This window comes from Schistocerca serialis, chromosome 4, assembly GCF_023864345.2.
Source record: "Schistocerca serialis cubense isolate TAMUIC-IGC-003099 chromosome 4, iqSchSeri2.2, whole genome shotgun sequence".
NCBI classification, from domain to species: domain Eukaryota; kingdom Metazoa; phylum Arthropoda; class Insecta; order Orthoptera; family Acrididae; genus Schistocerca; species Schistocerca serialis.
In genome coordinates, this window is record NC_064641.1 from 477,230,734 (window position 1) to 477,252,038 (window position 21,305).

Below are 21,305 nucleotides of genomic sequence, written 5' to 3' on the forward strand. Positions count from 1 at the left end.
TGTGAATTCCACTATTAAATGCAGAGGGGAGAGCAGACAAGTGGAAGGAGTACATTGAAGGCCTCTATGAGGGGGAAGACCTGTCTTATGACATGATAGGAGAAGAATCAGGAGTCAATATAGAAGAGATAGGGGATTCAGTATTAGAATTAGAACTTAAAACAGCTTTGACGATTTCTGGGGAATAAGGCGGGAGGGATAGACAGCATTCCATCGGCATTTGTAAAATTATTGGAGGAAATGGCAACAAAATGACTTTCCACATTGGTGTGTAGAATCTACGAGCCCGGCAATGTACCATCTGACTGTCATTGCACAATTGGCTTAACAGCTCATGCATCCAAGTTTACTGACCAAATAATGTACAGAAGAATGGAAAAGAAAATTGAGGATATGTTAGATTACAGTCAGTTTGGCTTTAGGAAAGGTAAAGGCACCAGAGAGGCAATTCTAACATTGTAGTTGATAACAGAAGGAAGACTGAAGAAAAAGCAAGACATGTTCATAGGATTTGTCAACCAGGGAAAAGCCTTCGACAGCGTAAAATAGTGCAAGATGTTTGAAATTCTGAGAAAAATAGCCGTAAGATACAGGCAAAGACAGGTAATAAACAATATGTACAAGAACCAAGAGGGAATAGTGATGCACAGTTAATGGAAATAACACATGTAGCACCTTACAGGATTCAAGCAGGTTCATACAAGGCGGGGAGGCTTATTAATGCGTACAGGATACAGAGCTTTAAGTGCAGCCTAGAAGAGGTAGAATGGGATGAAGTATACACAGAAAATGATGCTGATGCCAAATTCAATTTATTCCACCATAAATTTGTCTCAATATTTGAGAGTTTCTTTCCTGAAACGTTATCCATAAAAGCCATTACAAAGTCTACTAAGCCATGGATTACTAAGGGAATTAAGATATCGTGTAAGAAGAAGAGGGAAATATATGGACAGGCCAGAATAAGTCAGGATCTGATATTACTTGCTTATTACAAAAGATACTGTAATATTTTAAGGAAAGTTATTAAGAAGTCGAGAAGCTTACGTGTTCTGACAGAAATTAATATTGCGGATAATAAGATTAAAACTATATGGGATATTGTCAAACGGGAAATGGGGCAGCCCGATAGTGCACAGCATACTACTGCAATAAAGCTAAATGATGATGATGTGAATGATAATTCACAAGTTGCAAGTATTTTTAACAATCACTTTCTGACTGTAACAGCAAAAATAGAGTTAAGGGGTTCAGTTGAAGAAGCAAAAAAATTCGTAAAAATGTCATTCCCCAGGACTTCAGGCCTTTAGAAATAGCACCAACATACCCCACTGAAATTAAGGGAATTATTTATATACTGAAAAACAAGAGCTCATGTGGTGTTGATGGAGTCTCTAGCAGAATTTTGAAGTGTCGTTCTAATTTAATAAGTGGTAGTCCTTACGATATATGTAATGCTTCGCTGACACAGGGAATTTTTCCAGACAGATTGGAATATGCAATTGTCAAACCTCTTCATAAGAAAGGGGAAAAGACTGAGTTAAATAATTATAGACCGATCTCATTGCTGACTTCATTTTCTAATATATTCAAAAAAGTTATGTATTCAAGAGTAGTCTCACATTTAAGGGAAAATAATTTACTCAACATGTCACAGTTCGGATTCCAGAATGGTTACTCGACTGAGAATGCTATCTACACATTTACCCATCAAACAGTACAAGCCCTAAATAACAAATTATCGTCAGTTGGTATTTTTTGTGATCTCTACAAGGCATTTGACTGTATTAATTATGTCACACTCTTAGAAAAACTCAGGTTTTATGGAATTGAAGGCTATACACACAGCTAGTTTGAATCATACTTAATGAACAGAAAGCAAAATGTTGTGCTGAACAGCACAAATAATGTTGGGAGGGTGGTAAATTCCAGTGAATGGGGAGTTATCACAAAGGGAGTCCCACAGGGTTCAATTTTAGGTCCTCTGCTGTTCCTTATTGATGTGAATGACCTCCCACTTAACATTGAGCAAGGGAAACTAGTACTTTTTGCAGATGACATGAGTGTTGTAATAAATCCCATTCCAGAAAAAGCAGCTGAAGATATTGTTAAGGATGTCTTTCAAAGAATTACTAAGTGGTTCTCAGAAAATGGACTCTCCCTTAATTTTGAAAAAATTCACTATATCCAGTTCTGTACACAGAATAGAGTCATACTGACAATTGATGTAGCATATGAACAGGGCTTAGTTAACAGGGTAGATTTCTCCAAATTTTTTGGTGTTCACATTGATGACAACTTGAACTGGGAGAAGCATATTACTGACTTCTCAGACAACTAAGTTCAGCTTCTTTCACTCTTCGTATAATCACTAGTCTTGGTAATAAACAGATAAGCCTCCTAACATACTTTGCATATTTCCACTCAGTAATGTCTTACGGAATAGTCTTCTGGGGTAACTCACCACTTAGACATAAAGTATTGATTGCACAAAAGAGAGCAGTGAAAATAATTAATAGTGCTCACCCAAGGACGTAATGTAGGCACCTTTTGAAGGAGTTAAGCATTTTAACTGCACTATGTACATAGATTCACTAATGAAATTCATTACAAATAATCCATCTCAATTTGCGAAGAACAGTGATGTTCATACATCTGTTATTGAAGCTGTCAGTTGCTCAAAAAGGAGTACATTATTCAGCAACAAAAATCTTCGATCATTTGCCCAGCAACATAAAAGTGTGTGGCAGGTAGCAGATCAAGTTTTAAATGTTGTTGTTGTTGTTGTTGTGGTCTTCAGTCCTGAGACTGGTTTGATGCAGCTCTCCATGCTACTCTCTCCTGTGCAAGCTTTTTCATCTCCCAGTACCTACTGCAGCCTACATCCTTCTGAATCTGCTTAGTGTATTCACCTCTTGGTCTCCCCCTATGATTTTTACCCTCCACGCTGCCCTCCAATACTAAATTGGTGATCCCTTGATGCCTCAGAACATGTCCTACCAACCGATCTCTTCTTCTGGTCAAGTTGTGCCACAAACTTCGCTTCTCCCCAATCCTATTCAATACTTCCTGATTAGTTATGTGATCTACCCATCTAATCTTCAGCATTCTTCTGTAGCACCACATTTCGAAAGCTTCTATTCTCTTCTTGTCCAAACTATTTATCGTCCATGTTTCACTTCCATACATGGCTACACTCCATACGAATACTTTCAGAAATGACTTCCTGACACTTAAATCAATACTGGATGTTAACAAATTTCTCTTCTTCAGAAACGCTTTCCTTGCCACTGCCAGCCTACATTTTATATCCTCTCTACTTCGACCATCATCAGTTATTTTGCTCCCCAAATAGCAAAACTCCTTTACTACTTTAAGTGCCTCATTTCCTAATCTAATTCCCTCAGCATCACCCGACTTAATTAGACTACATTCCATTATCCTTGTTTTGCTTTTGTTGATGTTCATCTTATATCCTCCTTTCAAGACACTGTCCATTCCATTCAACTGCTCTTCCAAGTCCTTTGCTGTCTCTGACAGAATTACAATGTCATCGGCGAACCTCAAAGTTTTTATTTCTTCTCCATGAATTTTAATACCTACTCCGAATTTTTCTTTTGTTTCCTTTACTGCTTGCTCAATATACAGATTGAACAACATCGGGGAGAGGCTACAACCCTGTCTTACTCCCTTCCCAACCACTGCTTCCCTTTCATGTCCCTCAACTCTTATAACTGCCATCTGGTTTCTGTACAAATTGTAAATAGCCTTTCGCTCCCTGTATTTTACCCCTGCCACCTTTAGAATTTTAAAGAGAGTATTCCAGTCAACATTGGCAAAAGCTTTCTCTAAGTCTACAAATGCTAGAAACGTAGGTTTGCCTTTCCTTAATCTTTCTTCTAAGATAAGTCGTAAGGTCAGTATTGCCTCACGTGTTCCAGTGTTTCTACGGAATCCAAACTGATCGTCCCCGAGGTTGGCTTCTACTAGTTTTTCCATTCGTCTGTAAAGAATTCGTGTTAGTATTTTGCAGCTGTGACTTATTAAGCTGATAGTTCGGTAATTTTCACATCTGTCAACACCTGCTTTCTTTGGGATTGGAATTATTATATTCTTCTTGAAGTCTGAGGGTATTTCGCCTGTTTCATACATCTTGCTCACCAGATGGTAGAGTTTTGTCAGGACTGGCTCTCCCACGGCCGTCAGTAGTTCCAATGGAATATTGTCTACTCCGGGGGCCTTGTTTCGACTCAGGTCTTTCAGTGCTCTGTCAAACTCTTCACGCAGTATCGTATCTCCCATTTCATCTTCATCTACATCCTCTTCCATTTCCATAATATTGTCCTCAAGTACATCGCCCTTGTATAGACCCTCTATATACTCCTTCCACCTTTCTGCTTTCCCTTCTTTGGTTAGAACTGGGTTTCCATCTGAGCTCTTGATATTCATACAAGTCGTTCTCTTATCTCCAAAGGTCTCTTTAATTTTCCTGTAGGCAGTATCTATCTTACCCCTAGTGAGATAGGCCTCTACATCCTTACATTTGTCCTCTAGCCATCCCTGCTTAGCCATTTTGCACTTCCTGTCGATCTCATTTTTGAGACGTTTGTATTCCTTTTTGCCTGTTTCACTTACTGCATTTTTATATTTTCTCCTTTCATCAATTAAATTCAATATTTCTTCTGTTACCCAAGGATTTCTACTAGCCCTCGTCTTTTTACCTACTTGATCCTCTGCTGCCTTCACTACTTCATCCCTCAAAGCTACCCATTCTTCTTCTACTGTATTTATTTCACCCATTCCTGTCAATTGCTCCCTTATGCTCTCCCTGAATCTCTGTACAACCTCTGGTTCTTTTAGTTTATCCAGGTCCCATCTCCTTAAATTCCCACTTTTTTGCAGTTTCTTCAGTTTTAATCTACAGGTCATAACCAATAGATTGTGGTCAGAGTCCACATCTGCCCCTGGAAATGTCTTACAATTTAAAACCTGGTTCCTAAATCTCTGTCTTACCATTATATAATCTATCTGATACCTTTTAGTATCTCCAGGGTTCTTCCATGTATACAACCTTCTTTCATGATTCTTAAACCAAGTGTTAGTTATGATTATGTTGTGCTCTGTGCAAAATTCTACCAGGCGGCTTCCTCTTTCATTTCTGTCCCCCAATCCATATTCACCTACTATGTTTCCTTCTCTCCCTTTTCCTACTGACGAATTCCAGTCACCCATGACTGTTAAATTATCGTCTCCCTTCACTACCTGAATAATTTCTTTTATTTCATCATACATTTCTTCAATTTCTTCATCATCTGCAGAGCTAGTTGGCATATAAACTTGTACTACTGTAGTAGGCATGGGCTTTGTGTCTATCTTGGCCACAATATTGCGTTCACTATGCTGTTTGTAGTAGCTTACCCGCATTCCTATTTTCCTATTCATTATTAAACCTACTCCTGCATTACCCCTATTTGATTTTGTGTTTATAACCCTGTAGTCACCTGACCAGAAGTCTTGTTCCTCCTGCCACCGAACTTCACTAATTCCCACTATATCTAACTTCAACCTATCCATTTCCCTTTTTAAATTTTCTAACCTACCTGCCCGATTAAGGGATCTGACATTCCACGCTCCGATCCGTAGAACGCCAGTTTTCTTTCTCCTGATAATGACATCCTCTTGAGTAGTCCCCGCCCGGAGATCGGAATGGGGGACTATTTTACCTCCAGAATATTTTACCCAAGAGGACGCCATCATCATGTAATCATACAGTAAAGCTGCATGCCCTCGGGAAAAATTACGGCTGTAGTTTCCCCTTGCTTTCAGCCGTTCGCAGTACCAGCACAGCAAGGCCGTTTTGGTTATTGTTACAATGCCAGATCAGTCAATCATCCAGACTGTTGCCCTTGCAACTACTGAAAAGGCTGCTGCCCCTCTTCAGGAACCACACGTTTGTCTGGCCTCTCAACAGATACCCCTCCGTTGTGGTTGCACCTACGGTACGGCTATCTGTATCGCTGAGGCACGCAAGCCTCCCCACCAACGGCAAGGTCCATGGTTCATGGGGGGGGGTTTTAAATGTAGCTAAGTTTTAAATGTAGCTTAAAATAATTTCGTTTGGACAACCCCTTCTACTCCACGGGCGAGTTTCTGTTTCAGAAATGCTTAAAAAAAAAAAAAAAAAAGAAAGAAGTACCTCTAAATGTAGTTTTTATATATATATATATATATATATATATATATATATATAAAAACAAAGATGATGTGACTTACCAAACGAAAGTGCTGGCATGTTGATAGACACACAAAATTCAATCTTTCGCAACCAACGGTTGCTTCATCAGGAAAGAGGGAAGGAGAGGGAAAGACGAAAGGATGTGGGTTTTAAGGGAGAGGGTAAGGAGTCATTCCAATCCCGGGAGCGGAAAGACTTACCTTAGGGGGAAAAAAGGACAGGTATACACTCTCGCGCGCGCGCGTGCGCACACACACACACACACACACACACACACACACACACACACACACACACACACACACACACACACACACAGACACAGACACAAGCAGACATTTGTAAAGGCAAAGAGCTTGGGCAGGGATGTCAGTCGAGGCGGAAGTACAGAGGCAAAGATGTTGTTGAATGACAGGTGAGGTATGAGCAGCGGCAACTTGAAATGAGCGGAGGTTGAGGCCTAGTGGGTAACGAGAAGAGAGGATATACTGAAGGGCAAGTTCCCATCTCCGGAGTTCCGACAGGTTGGTGTTAATGGGAAGTATCCAGATAACCCGGACGGTGTAACACTGTGCCAAGATAAGCTGGCTGTGCACCAAGGCATGTTTAGCCGCAGGGTGATCCTCATTACCAACAAACACTGTCTGCCTGTGTCCATTCATGCGGATGGACAATTTGTTGTTGGTCATTCCCACATAGAAAGCTTCACAGTGCAGGCAGGTCAGTTGGTAAATCACGTGGGTGCTTTCACATGTGGCTCTGCCTTTGATCGTGTACACCTTCCGGGTCACAGGACTGGAGTAGGTGGTGGTGGGAGGGTGCATGGGACAGGTTTTACACTGGGGGCGGTTACAAGGGTAGGAGCCAGAGGGTAGGGAAGGTGGTTTGGGGATTTCATAGGGATGAACCAAGAGGTTACAAAGGTTAGGTGGATGGCGGAAAGATGCTCTTGGTGGAGTGGGGAGGATTTCATGAAGGATGGATCTCATTTCAGGGCAGGATTTGAGGAAGTCGTATCCCTGCTGGAGAGCCACATTCAGAGTCTGATCCAGTCCCGGAAAGTATCCTGTCACAAGTGGGGCACTTTTGGGGCTCTTCTGTGGGAGGTTCTGGGTTTGAGGGGATGAGGAAGTGGCTCGGGTAATTTGCTTCTGTACCAGGTCGGGAGGGTAGTTGTGGGATGCGAAAGCTGTTTTCAGGTTGTTGGTGTAATGGTTCAGGGATTGTGGACTGGAGCAGATTCGTTTGCCACGAAGACCTAGGCTGTAGGGAAGGGACCGTTTGATATGGAATGGGCGGCAGCTGTCATAATGGAGGTACTGTTGCTTGTTGGTGGGTTTGATGTGGATGGACGTGTGAAGCTGGCCATTGGACAGATGGAGGTCAACGTCAAGGAAAGTGGCATGGGATGTGGAGTAGGGCCAGGTGAATCTGATGGAACCAAAGGAGTTGAGGTTGGAGAGGAAATTCTGGAGTTCTTCTTCACTGTGAGTCCAAATCATGAAGATGTCATCAATAAATCTGTACCAAACTTTGGGTTGGCAGGCCTGGGTAACGAAGAAGGCTTCCTCTAAGTGACCCATAAATAGGTTGGCATACGAGGGGGCTATCCTGGTGCCCATGGCTGTTCCCTTTAATTGTTGGTATGTCTGGCCTTCGAAAGTGAAGAAGTTGTGAGCCAGGATGAAGCTGGCTAAGGTAATGAGGAAAGAGGTTTTAGGTAGGGTGGCACGTGATTGGCGTGAAAGGAAGTGCTCCATTGCAGCGAGGCCCTAACTAAAACTAATAAGAATGGGAGATGAAGAACAAAGTACTCAGATTAAGAAGCGTGTAAACCAGGGATGTAGTCTTTCTCCCCTACTTGTCAGTCTAGACATCAAAGGAGCAATGATGGAAATGAAAGAAAGGTTGAAGAGTGGAATTAAATTTCAAGGTGAAAGGATATCAATTATATGATTTGCTTATGACATTGCTATCCTGAGTAGAAGTGAAGAAGTATTACAGGATCTGCTGATTGGAATGAACAGTCTAATGAGTACAGAATATGGATTTAGAGTAAATCGAAGAAAGCTGAAAGCAGTGAGAAATAGCAGAAATGAGAAAAGTGAGAAACGTAACATCAGGATTGATGAATATGAAGTAGATGAAATTAAGGAAATGTGGTACTTAGGTAGTGAAATAACCAAAGGTTGGAGCAAGGAGGACATAAAAAGCAGAGTAGCACTGGCAAAAAGGGCATTCCTGACCAAGAGAAGTTTACTTGTATCAAATATAGGCCTTACTTTGAGGGGTAAATTAGTGGGAGTGTACGTTTGGAGCACAGCTTCGTATGGTAGTGAATCATGGACTGTGGGGAAAACCCCAACAGAACAGGATGCAACAGAATCAAAGCATTTGGGATGTGGTGCTACAGAAGAATGTTGAAAATTAGGTGGACTAATAAGGTAGGAATGAGGAGGTTCCCTGGAGAATTGGAGAGGAAAGCAATATATGGAAAATACTAACCAGAAGAAGGGACAGGACGGTAGGATATATGTTAAGATATCAAGGAATAACTTCCATGGTACTGGAGGGAGCTGTAGAGGGTAAAAACTGTAGAGGAGAACAGCTTTTGGAATAAACCCAGCAAATAATTGAGGATGTATGTTGCAGTTACTGCTTTGAGATTAAGAGGTTGGCATGGGAGAGGAATTCGTGGTGGGTCGCATCAAACCGGTCAGAAGACTGATTCAGTGTCATAGGTTTTTTGCAGTGCTGTGACAAGGGAATTAGTACTCAGAATAGTAAAATAGATTTGTTTATAGTCCCATGCTAGGGAAATAGGGGTCTTATGTGTTGGCACAAAGCAGTGTTGCATAGTGTTCTAATAAAAAAAGTTACCTTACCAGCACCTTCCCAAAAACCCTAAAAATTGTTGTGAATGTTATTGTGGATATCTTTAGCAACCATACTTTGCAGTCTAGACTGGGATGTATCTATTTTGTTGGGAGATTTCTAATAGTAAATAGCTGAAAACCTTAGAAGTATATGGGCAAATAGTAATTGGTAGAATCACTATAGATGTGGGATCACAGACACACACACTGGCTAAGAATCTACCACCCCTTGTCAAGTCAGTCATAGGGCTTTGTGAAACATGCCCAGGGCTCCATCCACCATTGATGCAACAGATTTCGTGAAACACTGTCATTGGTTTTTGTGTTCATGACTGACTAGCCAAAAAGACTTGTGTTCTAAGATGTTAATGAGCCAGTGTGTTAGGAGATATGCATTTATTTAATCTAATATTTGCTTGTGGGACATTTGTGACATTTTATGTCCAGTGGCAGTTAAGGTGTCATTGAAGATTTGAGACTGCTGAAGTAAGATTCTGACCATACTGAGATTTACATTCACCTCTTTTTTTATCTGTTAACTGCCATAATCACCTTGATAAATACTTCGTATTAATATGTGAGATGCAGGTGCAACACCTGTCCCCTGCATCAACACGGCCTTTGCTAGTCTAGTCCTGTGAGTGGTATATCCGAGGCAACCGTATTGTTTTTCAACTTCTTTGCAAGTACTGCTCTAAAGTTTATGCTGACATGCCCAGTTGTGGCTTTACAGTTATAAGTTTAGTTATCAGTTTTCTACTAATTATAAGTTTCAATTTTCTTATTATAAGTTCAGGTATCAATTTTCTGAGCACACTCCTCACAAGGACCGATGTGATGGAGTCAACTTTCTGAAACCATTTATACGGTGCTGTAGGTTGGATCCCAGGTATCACCCTGCAACCATTCATCAGAGTAGGAACTTGTTTGCAAGTAATCGACAGAAACGGATTTTCATTCCTGCTCTAAATCCTTAAAAATGACAGTGCTATGCAGAGAAGTGATGTAGCATAGTGGTTAAGATACATTCATGACATGCAGAAAGTTGAGGGTTTGAATCCTTTCAGGTGCTTTGAAATTATTTATTTTTAAATCTCGATCATACTGACTTCGATCATTATTTTTATGTAGTTAACTGGTTTAACTGTAAATTTCTTGTCTCTAATCCTTTGCTGTGTCATTTATATCATCATATTGACTTTTTTATTTGCTCCATTTTTTTTTCAGTCCAGTCATTCTTTTTTTTTGTTTGGAATCATCTTACTGCATATGATTTTCTTTATCTTCATTAATCTGTCATAATACTTAAATGTTTGAAATGTTGATCTCGTGAAATGTTGATCTATCGTGTAAAAATAAAATATGAAATAATCTATTTGTTTGTTTTGCAATGGTATTTTTTGTTGCAAGATGTGCCTGTTTTTGGATTGTACTTATCATAGAAATATTTGAAACATAAATTCGTGTAGAAATATTTGCAACATAAATCCATGATGCACTGAGAATAACATGACACAGATGAAGATCTCATCAAAAGAAGGAATTAGAACTAGAACACAATTCCAGCAAAATGAGGAATACATAGACAAAAATATAAAGTGATGAAAAAGAAAAAAATAAATTGAAGTTGATACATTAAAATAATTAAAAGCACATGGGTGCAGATATATTATTGAGGAAAAAGACCTTGTTCCACAAAGCACCTAGCATCCAGCGCACGTTGGTCTATTGATTACTCATATGATTTTGAACGTATCCCTGTTGGTTTTTGAACTTTTTTGATCAAATTCTAAGTTGATTTCTGAATGAATCGTAAATTGATTTTTTAATGCGTGCATAGTGTACATGATGTCTCTGCCAGGGGAATCCCTGTTGCATCTAGAAAAATACTTTCGTGCAGACAAAAGGGGACGGGTCTATACGAGCTGAGCGAATAAAGCCGAAAGGGTGAATGACAATCGCTGTTTATGTGGTTGACTGGGTTTGCAAATCATCAGCGTTGTTTTAATAACTAGCAAATTCCATAGATTCAGGCTACCAGAGTACATGATAAACAACTAACAGGGATAATAGGCAACTAAGATTATGTGTTGTCTTCTCCGTGTATCCAAGAAAATGAAATTTTGCCAGAAAAGTTTTGGCCAGACCGGTGCACTACGGTTCCCGGCTAGCAGCCGCTAAAGTTCTGTTCTGGGAGTAGCACGGAAAACGCGTTGTACGAGCTCTTAATAACGCCTAACCGGAGAACAAATGCGGGATAACTAAACGGGTGATTGTGGCAGGGTTAGTGAAGTTAACCAGAGAATAAATTGTGACACTGGCAGGAATAGTTACAGAGTTAGTAATGACAAGATTGTTTGTTAGAAAGAGGAAGGAGAAGAAACGGAGACTGTCATAAATTACGGAAGTATATGACGATTCCAAATTTATATAAAATTACGTACTACTACTTTTCGCTCTCATGCTTCAGAAGCTAGAGAGTATGAATGAAATGTGAAATTATTTCCTAACATAAAACTTTTTGCTTGTAGTAGGCCTAATGGGCTTTTGATATTGGTACGTCGTGAATTATATTCTGTCGTGTTATAAAAATGACCATTTGTGCCAAAACATTCTCATTTATTTGGTGTGTGTAACAACTTCTGCAATATTAGGCAGGCCTATTTCGTTTTATCTAGCAGACAGTGACAAAATACACGTAATGAGATCGAGAAACGACATCAGTCTTAGGTACTATTTGTATTAACAGCTTTTCTGGCATTAGACGACGACATTTCGTTTTTTTCACGTAGCAAAACGTTGACGAACTTTGATGGCGTAATAGATTCTTTCCCAGAAAGGAAAGTATGCCATATAAAGCTGTGGCAAGATTAGAGAGGAAAAAAAAGCTACGACTTAAGGATTGAAGAAATATGTACTGTCTTGCTTGTCTCTTGTCTTTACTCGTTTTATGTATCACTATATAATTTTATGTCACACAGAAAAGCAAGTTATTAGCTAATTTGCAGTAAAGACTGCAGATTTTCTGAACAGTTCTTGTTCTCCCGGTTACAAATAATCCCCTCCACTATTAATTGCGAGATTGCTTTTAATCGGGGCAGGATGTCAAACCGGCCGACCGGGAGCAGGAGAGGCGCCACAGGACGCTTTAATTTCCACTGGCCTGAATGTAGTTTGATGGCACCCATTAAAAAATATTACACATTTGAATTCCACAGAGCGAAATACAGAGAAGTACTATGGAAGAATGCTGTGTGAAGAGGCATGACACTGCACTTCGGCACACTTAAGACCAAATAACATGTCTTACGTTGCCTCGATCATATATGTTTTATGTATCAGACACTTCAGAAAGACGTGTGCTACAATATGAAGATATTTTTGAAAAGTGGATTTTTTTAATTTTTGGCATCCTACCTCAAACGCTCTAGGGATGGGGAGCGCCACTATCTAATATTGGCCCGGTTCGGAAATATCGTAGATCCGGACCTGATCCACAGAGCAGTCTAAGTTGTAGTGGGGAGGTGGTAGCCTCCACGTGACCCGTGTTTACGTTAAGTGATTTTGCTGTTTCCTCTTCGTTTATTGCTCTCATGTCAAATGAAAACTAAACGGATTTCTGTGGTCGGGAGCTATCAAGTGAATTAAAATACATACTCATAATTACAGAAGACAATAATAAGTTATTGGTTTCTGATTTTATTTTGTTGCTACTTTTCTGGCAGTCAAGCATTAATCGCCTTGCAGAACAATGAAGTTATCTTTGTCGGTTTGTTAAAGAAATTTGACTTTTATTAATCTTTTCTGCTGGGGCAGTCAATTTATTTGAAACAAACTGTTTAATTCCACACTATTGCCTAGTTTCAACTGTTCGCTAGATTTTAAGTTCACGTTTTCATCATCTAGCACGTATGGCACTATGCCATAATAAAGAACCAAACATGAGATAATGCGGTACTGGTACATCCAAATCTGGACATACGAATGTGCACTTTAAGCTGAATTATGCATTTTAGTAGGGTTCACAAAATTCCCATACTCTTTCAGTACCCTCTAACTTGTTGTTTCTTTTATGACGTAATGTAAGATCTTTTAATGTTTTACACGTACGAACGCACGGGCTTCCTGCGTCATCGTAGCTGTGCAAGCACGGCGACGCCTGTCATCTGGCGCAACTGCTGAAACGAATCTATTTCTAACAGGTCGCGGGAAAATATTCCGAATGATTGTTTGAAAAGTGTTACTTTCAATTAAATTTCCTTTTACACAAGATGAACTCTGTGCGCGAATGTCCGATGAATTTCTTAAATCACAGAGCGTTTGACTTTCATTCAAAATTCTAATCTTTGAGAATTAGAATATTTTTGAGCCCAGAAGATCAGACGTTTATGTCGTTGTTAAAAAATTTACTGGCACATTTCTGTGATGTACCTTAAAGTGTAACAGGCGCAAAAAATATCAGCATTACGTGTGAAAGCCTAGCTTCTCTTGCAGCTTATTAATCTTAGAGGCCAATATTATAGGGTACGTGAAAGCTTTTCTTTTCTTTTAGCAACACTATGTATATTAATTTAAACCATTACCTTTCCCTGTTTGTGTGTTCGTGCTACTTAGGAGTGATGTTGCTATTGGCTGACTACATCACCTGTCCTACGCTCTGAATATCCGTTGTCATCAGCTGGCGAGACATGAGCTATGGCCGTCTTACAAAAGCACATCGCAATCTCGATCTCAATCCTTTGGAAAGTAACATGTGATGTTTGGTGGAATTCGACTACATCACCTGTCCTACGCTCTGAATATCCGTTGTCATCAGCTGGCGAGACATGAGCTACGGCCGTCTTACAAAAGCACATCGCAATCTCGATCTCAATCCTTTGGAAAGTAACGTGATGTTTGGTGGAATTCGAATTTATACTTTCGTAACACGAAATATGCAGTGTACATGTTGCTGCCCGTCAGACATCTTTCCAAAACGTGTTTTTCCCCCCTGAGTTTAGTTTTCTAAAGTGCCAGGAAATTCTATACCGCTGTGTAAAACCACAACCATTGAAAGGACTGATAAGTTTTACAGTTCCGAGGAAAAGTATACTGTTGCTTAACACGGAAAAAGTGTATTTTCATCCGGGAGAAAGTGTATTTTTAACTGGGAAATCTGGGAAAAATTCGGGAATTTTTTTTCCTCGTCCACGTATACACCCTGGCATGGCTTTCATACTTAAAAAACTGCACAATGAGTGAACAGGATAGTGATGCAAGTGTACAGCTTACTTAAGACGAGTGATTCACTAATTTTTTTGTTCTTCATCACTTTCAAAAAACCTCTACCAGTAGAGCTCTAGATGTGTTACTAAGAGCTGTGGACAATCTTATAGCACGATATGATTATTGTGATCTAGAGGTAGTGATATAGTCATCTTCTTCTTCAATCTGTTACTGTAAAAGTACTTGAACATATACCTATTGTTGAAATTGGTGCAAACTGTCCAGGGCACAATTTGCTTTTGCAGAAGTTGCAGGAAAAAGGTATAGATAAATAGGTGCTAGGAGTTATACTGGAATAGAAATAAATGTGTGAAGTCAAGTCTGCTGAATACAATTCCAAGTGTGTTCCTCGGCCATCTACTTTACCTTCTGCCAAATTTCTTGCTTCACTTAGTAACTATTGCTGTGATCCTTATTAGAAAACATTTTTAACTGGTAGTTGTTTCTGCAGGTTTTGGAAATAAATGCATCCAGCAGGAGGACAGGAAAGCGAATCCTTGCAGATCTTCAGGAGGCAACACAGTCGCATAGAATAGGAGTACCTGGAGCTGATTCCAATCAATCAACAATAACAAAAATATTCAAAAGAGGTTGTACAAAATAAATATTTTGTTTTTATAAAGCTGTTCCATCTTGACTGTCATTAAAATTTACCAGAATGTCTTTGAAACACAATAAGTAACAACAGATATGACATGTGAAAGACATAGCTGCTATTTGATGGCCCTTGTTTTGTAATTCTCTAAAAGTTCTGTTTTTCACCCAGGGTTTCTTTATTAAAATTTTATTTTTGTGATAATTCCTTCTTATTTTCAGGAAAGGGTAATTCAAAAACAGACTCAAATGAAAGGTCCATGAAGAAAGAAATGTCTTTGATTCTTGTTGAAGAAGTAAGTTTGTTCTTTTATTCTTAATAAAGGTTAACATATTGCAAATATAAATGAAACTTCCTGTTTAAACAGGATCATTGCATTGTATTTAGTTCTGAAAGTACTTTGCTTTTGAAAATTTTGTTAAATTCGTTTTAGATCATCTGTTGTGAAATGAGAAAGGAGGAGAATGGCCTGTAGAGGGTTATTTATTCTAAACTGTATGAAAATACTCCTAAAGACATTTGTTATGTATTGTTGCATTTGATTTGCAATTAAGAACATCTGATGACCACTCCCTGCCCTTGCTGTCATATTTTCCATTTGGATTGATATTTGTCTTTGCATAAAAAAAACAGTGTTTAAATAGAATATCTTTGCTGTTTTTGTGTCACAGTGTAAGATTTTTGAAATAATTGTTTCAGGTGGATATTGTGTTTGATGACTATGATGAAGGATTTGTTTCTGCTTTGTCTACACTTGTGACAACCTCGAAACGCCCAGTTATTTTTACTGCAACGGATGAAAATTGTCTTCAAGTCACACGTCTTGTAGACAAGCATCTTGTACTAAAATATGATATTGTTCCATCCAGAATATTAAGTAAGTTTATATGTCAGTGAATTGAATAATACACAGCAAAAATGCAGTGAATTTAATGTCAAAAAACTGACCTTAAGAACATAAAACTAACTCACTTAGTTGATTCAGTAAATGGAGCAAGATCAATAAAAATACACATGAATTTTAGTCTGTTGCTCTCTTTAATTTCTTAGATGACAGTTAAAGAGAGAAGGAACCTTGAAACATGCTTTACATTGTGAAGCAGAGGAAAAAAATCTTACAGAATAAGTAGGACAAGTATTTTTCGTGTGAAAGTTATAGATGTTAAGCATGAGATGGTAGAAAGAATACTCATAGCTCTACAGCAGAAGAGTTAATTTAGAGCTAAATGTTGCACAAACCTGCAAGAGTAATGTAAATTATACATTTAGGTGTTTAGATTAGATTAGATTAATACTAGTTCCATGGATCATGAATACGATATTTCGTAATGATGTGGAACGAGTCGAATTTTCCAATACATGACATAATTAGGTTAATTTAACAACATACTTAAGTTAATATAACAACTTTATTTTTTTGTGTTTTTTGTTTTTCTTTATTTTTTATTTTTATTTTTATTATTTTTTTTTAATACTTTTGTTTTTGTTTTTTTTTCTTTTTTTTTCTTAATTTATATCTAAAAATTCCTCTATGGAGTAGAAGGAGTTGTCATTCAGAAATTCTTTTAATTTCTTCTTAAATACTTGTTGGTTATCTTTCAGACTTTTGATACTATTTGGTAAGTGACTAAAGACTTTAGTGCCAGTATAATTCACCCCTTTCTGTGCCAAAGTTAGATTTAATCTTGAATAGTGAAGATCGTCCTTTCTCCTAGTATTGTAGTTATGCACACTGCTATTACTTTTGAATTGGGTTTGGTTGTTAATAACAAATTTCATAAGAGAGTATATATACTGAGAAGCTACTGTAAATATCCCTAGATCCTTAAATAAATGTCTGCAGGATGATCTTGGGTGGACTCCAGCTATTATTCTGATTACACGCTTTTGTGCAATAAATACTTTATTCCTCAGTGATGAATTACCCCAAAATATGATGCCATATGAAAGCAATGAGTGAAAATAGGCGTAGTAAGCTAATTTACTAAGATGTTTATCACCAAAATTTGCAATGACCCTTATTGCATAAGTAGCTGAACTCAAACGTTTCAGCAGATCATCAATGTGTTCTTCCAATTTAATCTCTCATCAATGGACATACCTAAAAATTTGGAATATTCTACCTTAGCTATATGCTTCTGATTAAGGTCTATATTTATTAATGGCGTCATACCATTCACTGTACGGAACTGTATGTACTGTGTCTTATCAAAATTCAGTGAGAGTCCGTTTACAAGGAACCACTTAGTAATTTTCTGAAAGACAGTATTGACAATTTCATCAGTTAATTCTTGTTTCTCAGGTGTGATTACTATACTTGTATCATCAGCAAAGAGAACTAACTTTGCCTCTTCATGAATTTAGAATGGCAAGTCATTAATATATAATAAGAACAACAAAGGACCCAAGACTGACCCTTGTGGAACCCCATTCTTGATAGTTCCCCAGTTTGAGGAATGTGCTGATCTTTGCATGTTACGAGAACTACTTATTTCAACTTTCTGCATTCTTCCAGTTAGGTACGAATTAAACCATTTGTGCACTGTCCCACTCATGCCACAATACTTGAGCTTGTCTAGCAGAATTTCATGATTTACACAATCAAAAGCCTTTGAGAGATCACAAAAAATCCCAATGGGTGGTGTTCGGTTATTCAGATCATTCAAAATTTGATTGGTGAAAGCATATATGGCATTTTCTGTTGAAAAACCTTTCTGGAAACCAAACTGACAACCAGAAAGTCCGGTTGCTCAGTTATTGTCACAATAATTGTAAGTTTACATCACAAGACATAGTTTGTTCTTACAATTGTGGTGTAGTGGTTAGACTCTGCATTTTCATTTGGGACACTGATTGTTCAAATTCCAATTTGACCTTCGTTTGGATTTTTTGTGGTTTTTATAAATTGCTTAAGGCAATTGCTAGGATGTTTCCTTTCAAAAAGCCACAACAGATTTCCTTCCCCAATCAGAGGTTGTATTTTGTTTCTAATGACCATGATCTTCCTTCTTTATAATAATTGCATCATCAGTCTTCAAAATGATTTTTTTAAGTCTGTTGGGTACTACTTCTAATCCTGCTAATAAATCTGTGTTCATCTCTCCTGCTATCTATCTTTGTTTTTCTTCTTCTTTTCTCTTTTTCCAGTTCCTGTGCACAACTATGTTCCTTCTTTCTCAGTTAATCATTTAGTTACAGCATGATGGATGTATACTAATAATGGGCAAAGTTGAAACAGATTGTACAAGGGGCCTTCAAAAAGAAACGAGCTGGAGGCATAATTATAGAAACCAGTACCTGTATGTTAGAAGTATTGACTCTGGCTGTTTGAAACACTTGCCTCACTGTGACACAAGGTGGTGAATGGCTATCTCAAAAAATTCCCAGGGCTGTGATCTTAACCAATTCTGCAAGTACACCTGGACATCGTCGTCCAAGGTGAATCATTTGCCCCTCAGAGCCTTTTTAAAGGGTCCAAAAATGGCGTAATCTTCTGATTCACTTCCTGCAGTATGGAACAACAATGAACGCCCAGCATTACTCACAAACCTTGACCACCCTTCACCAAGCGATCAGATCAAAACGACCAGGCAATCTCACCCGTTGGGTCATTCTGCTCCACGACAATGCAAAGCCTCATATGGCCAACACAGTCGCGGCACTCTTGCAGAAATTCAAATGGGAGGTTCTCGGCCAACCTCCATACAGTCCAGACTTCTCTCCCTGTGATTATGCCATTTTTGGTCCCCTTAAAATGACTCTGAGGGGTAAATGATTCACCTTGGACGACGATGTCCAGGTGCGCATGCGAAACTGGATAACATTACAGCCCCGGGAATTTTATGAGACAGCAATTCACCGCCTTGTGTCACAGTGGGACAAGTGTCTCAACAGCCAGCATCAATACTTCCAACATAGAGGTACTGGTTTCTGTAATTACGCCTCCAGCTCATTTCTTTTTGAATGCCCCCCTTATACACCATGCTCCGGAGAAGTCGGTGACAAAGTAAGTGGATTAATAACAGGAAAGATCCAGTGTGTTTTAATAATAAAATTCGAAATTTACTGAGGAAGTGGAGACTGTTGCACACTCGGTTCAAAAATGAATGCACAAATGATAACAGGCAAAAGTTCGTAGAAATTCAATTATCAGTAAGTTTGGTGCATAAAATGCTTACAACCACCACCACCACCACCAGCACCATACCTTTCCAATAGATCTTGCTGAGAATCCAAGAAAATTCTGGACCTGCATAAACTCACTATGCAGATCGAAGGTTTGTATCCAGTCACTTGTTGATGAATCTGGTGTGGCAACCGAAGACAGTGAAAGGAAGGCCAAATGGTTTTACAGAGAGAACTCTATGGTGTTGTCTCCTTACTTAGATTGGATTTGTCGCGAATCCCTCACCAAGAACGAGATCCTAAGTGACTGGAAAAAGAAGTGAGGGTGAGTGCTGTATACAAGAAGGTTAAAACAATGAGTCCACAAAATTACAGACAAATATCCTTAACATCAGTTTGGTACAGAAGTCTTGAACGTATTTTCAGTTTGAATATAGTATATTTGCGTGAGACAGTAGAGCTTCTGTCAACAAATGAATGCGGATTTAGAAAGCATCATTCATGCGAAACTTAGCTTGCCAGTTTCTGACATGATACCCTGTGTACCATGGATGAAGGGTCACAGAGTAATTTTGTATTCCTAGGTTTCCTGATAGCATTTGACATGGTTTCCATTGCAGACTGTTAACAAAGGTACAAGCATGAGGAATAAGTCACAGTTATCTTAGTGGCTCTAAGACTTGTTGAATAATAGAACTTATTACATTGTCCGTGACAGCGAGTGTTCGTCAGAGACCAGAGTATCATCAGGAATGCCGCAGGGAAGTGTGATAATGACCGCTCTTATTTTCTATATACAGGGTGTCCCATTTATCTTGACCACCCTAAATAACTGTTTGTCCAGATGCAAATTACAAAATGTTTCAAGCAATTGTTCTTTAGCCATCAGGGGAACATCAATCAGCATGATTGCCTTCATTGTAGCTTTGTTTTTTACAAAGATATGAACTGCAGTATGACTTTTTTTAATGGCACCCTGTATTTCTTATTCAGTAATTCATTTCCTCTCCTAAACACCTATTCAAAAATGTGTTACAATTACCATTCACCGAAACACAATGTTACTAATTACATAACACAACATTGACTTTGAGCCCGGGATCACAAACTCGTCCATTTGCTGGAGTTGCCATAAAACAAATGAAAACCAAGTAAAAACATAACACAAAATTGACTTTGACTCTCCTGTACCTTTGCTCAGGAGTATAACATTCAAAGGTGCTCAAAGTAGTGACTGACCCTGGACACCAATACACTGGTGCACTCGTTGAATGAAAGAATTATTTACTGCTTCCAGTGTTGCCTGCTGAAGAGAATTACAAGCAAGCACGATATGCTCCTGCATGTCCTCTTGAGTTGGAATATCGCGATAGACGATGTCTTGAATGCATCCCCAAAGAACGATGTTCAGAGAATTTAAATCAGGAGACCTAGCAGGCCAAGTAACTGTCCTCCTCAATCAATCCATCTGGCAGTATATCTTTGGTTCAGAACACGACGTGCATGTAAGGCATTGTGTGCTGGACATCCATCGTGTTGATACCACGTAAGCATTCTGGTTCTTAGTGGAAGAGGAGGAGGAAGTTGGCATTCGTCTGAGGAAGTTGGCATGAAATAAGGGCCAATGATTGTAGTACCAAGCATCCCACACCAGACGTTAACTCTCCATTGATGCTAATGTTCCACCTGCCTAAGCCATCGTGGCTTGTCGCTGGACCAAGTTTGAGAAGGAACATTCATCGGTAAATAGAACATTGGAGAAGTAGTTTGGGTTGGCGAGGATTTGCTGCTGTGCCCACTGACAGAACTGTACACGATTCTGAAAGTCATTCCCATGCAATTCTTGATGTAGGTGTACATGGTAAGGATGGAACCAGTGACGTGTAAGAATAGGGTGTACACTGGTTTTAGGAATGCCAATCTCATGTTCAAGCTCTCGTGTGCTCACATGTGGATTCATAGCAACGGAAGCAAGAACAGTAACTTCAGCAGCCTCGTCTGTGCGAGTGCTATGACCATTGTATTGCCGTGGGTTGAAACTTCTCGTTAGCTGAAGTGTTGCAACAAGATGAGAAAACATCCGTTGGGAAGGTGGGTTCTTGTCAGGATATCTCTCTCTGTACAGTTCTGCTGCCTGCATAGCATTTTGCCTACCTTCAACAACAATAATAAAATAAAATTTATGTCGAAACAATTTGTAGGAAGGACA

The 21,305-nt window shown here is 39.0% G+C and overlaps 1 protein-coding gene across 1 annotated transcript in view; it reads left to right on the top strand.

The window, feature by feature from the left end:
• The window catches only part of LOC126474546 (ATPase family AAA domain-containing protein 5), a 156,970-nt gene that overhangs the window by 105,137 nt on the left and 30,528 nt on the right, over window positions 1–21,305 (top strand). The window contains exons 8-10 of the mRNA XM_050102019.1: window positions 14,828–14,966; window positions 15,193–15,266; window positions 15,671–15,848. Of these exons, the coding sequence (XP_049957976.1) occupies window positions 14,828–14,966; window positions 15,193–15,266; window positions 15,671–15,848 (391 nt within the window). The remainder of the gene's footprint in view (window positions 1–14,827; window positions 14,967–15,192; window positions 15,267–15,670; window positions 15,849–21,305) is intronic.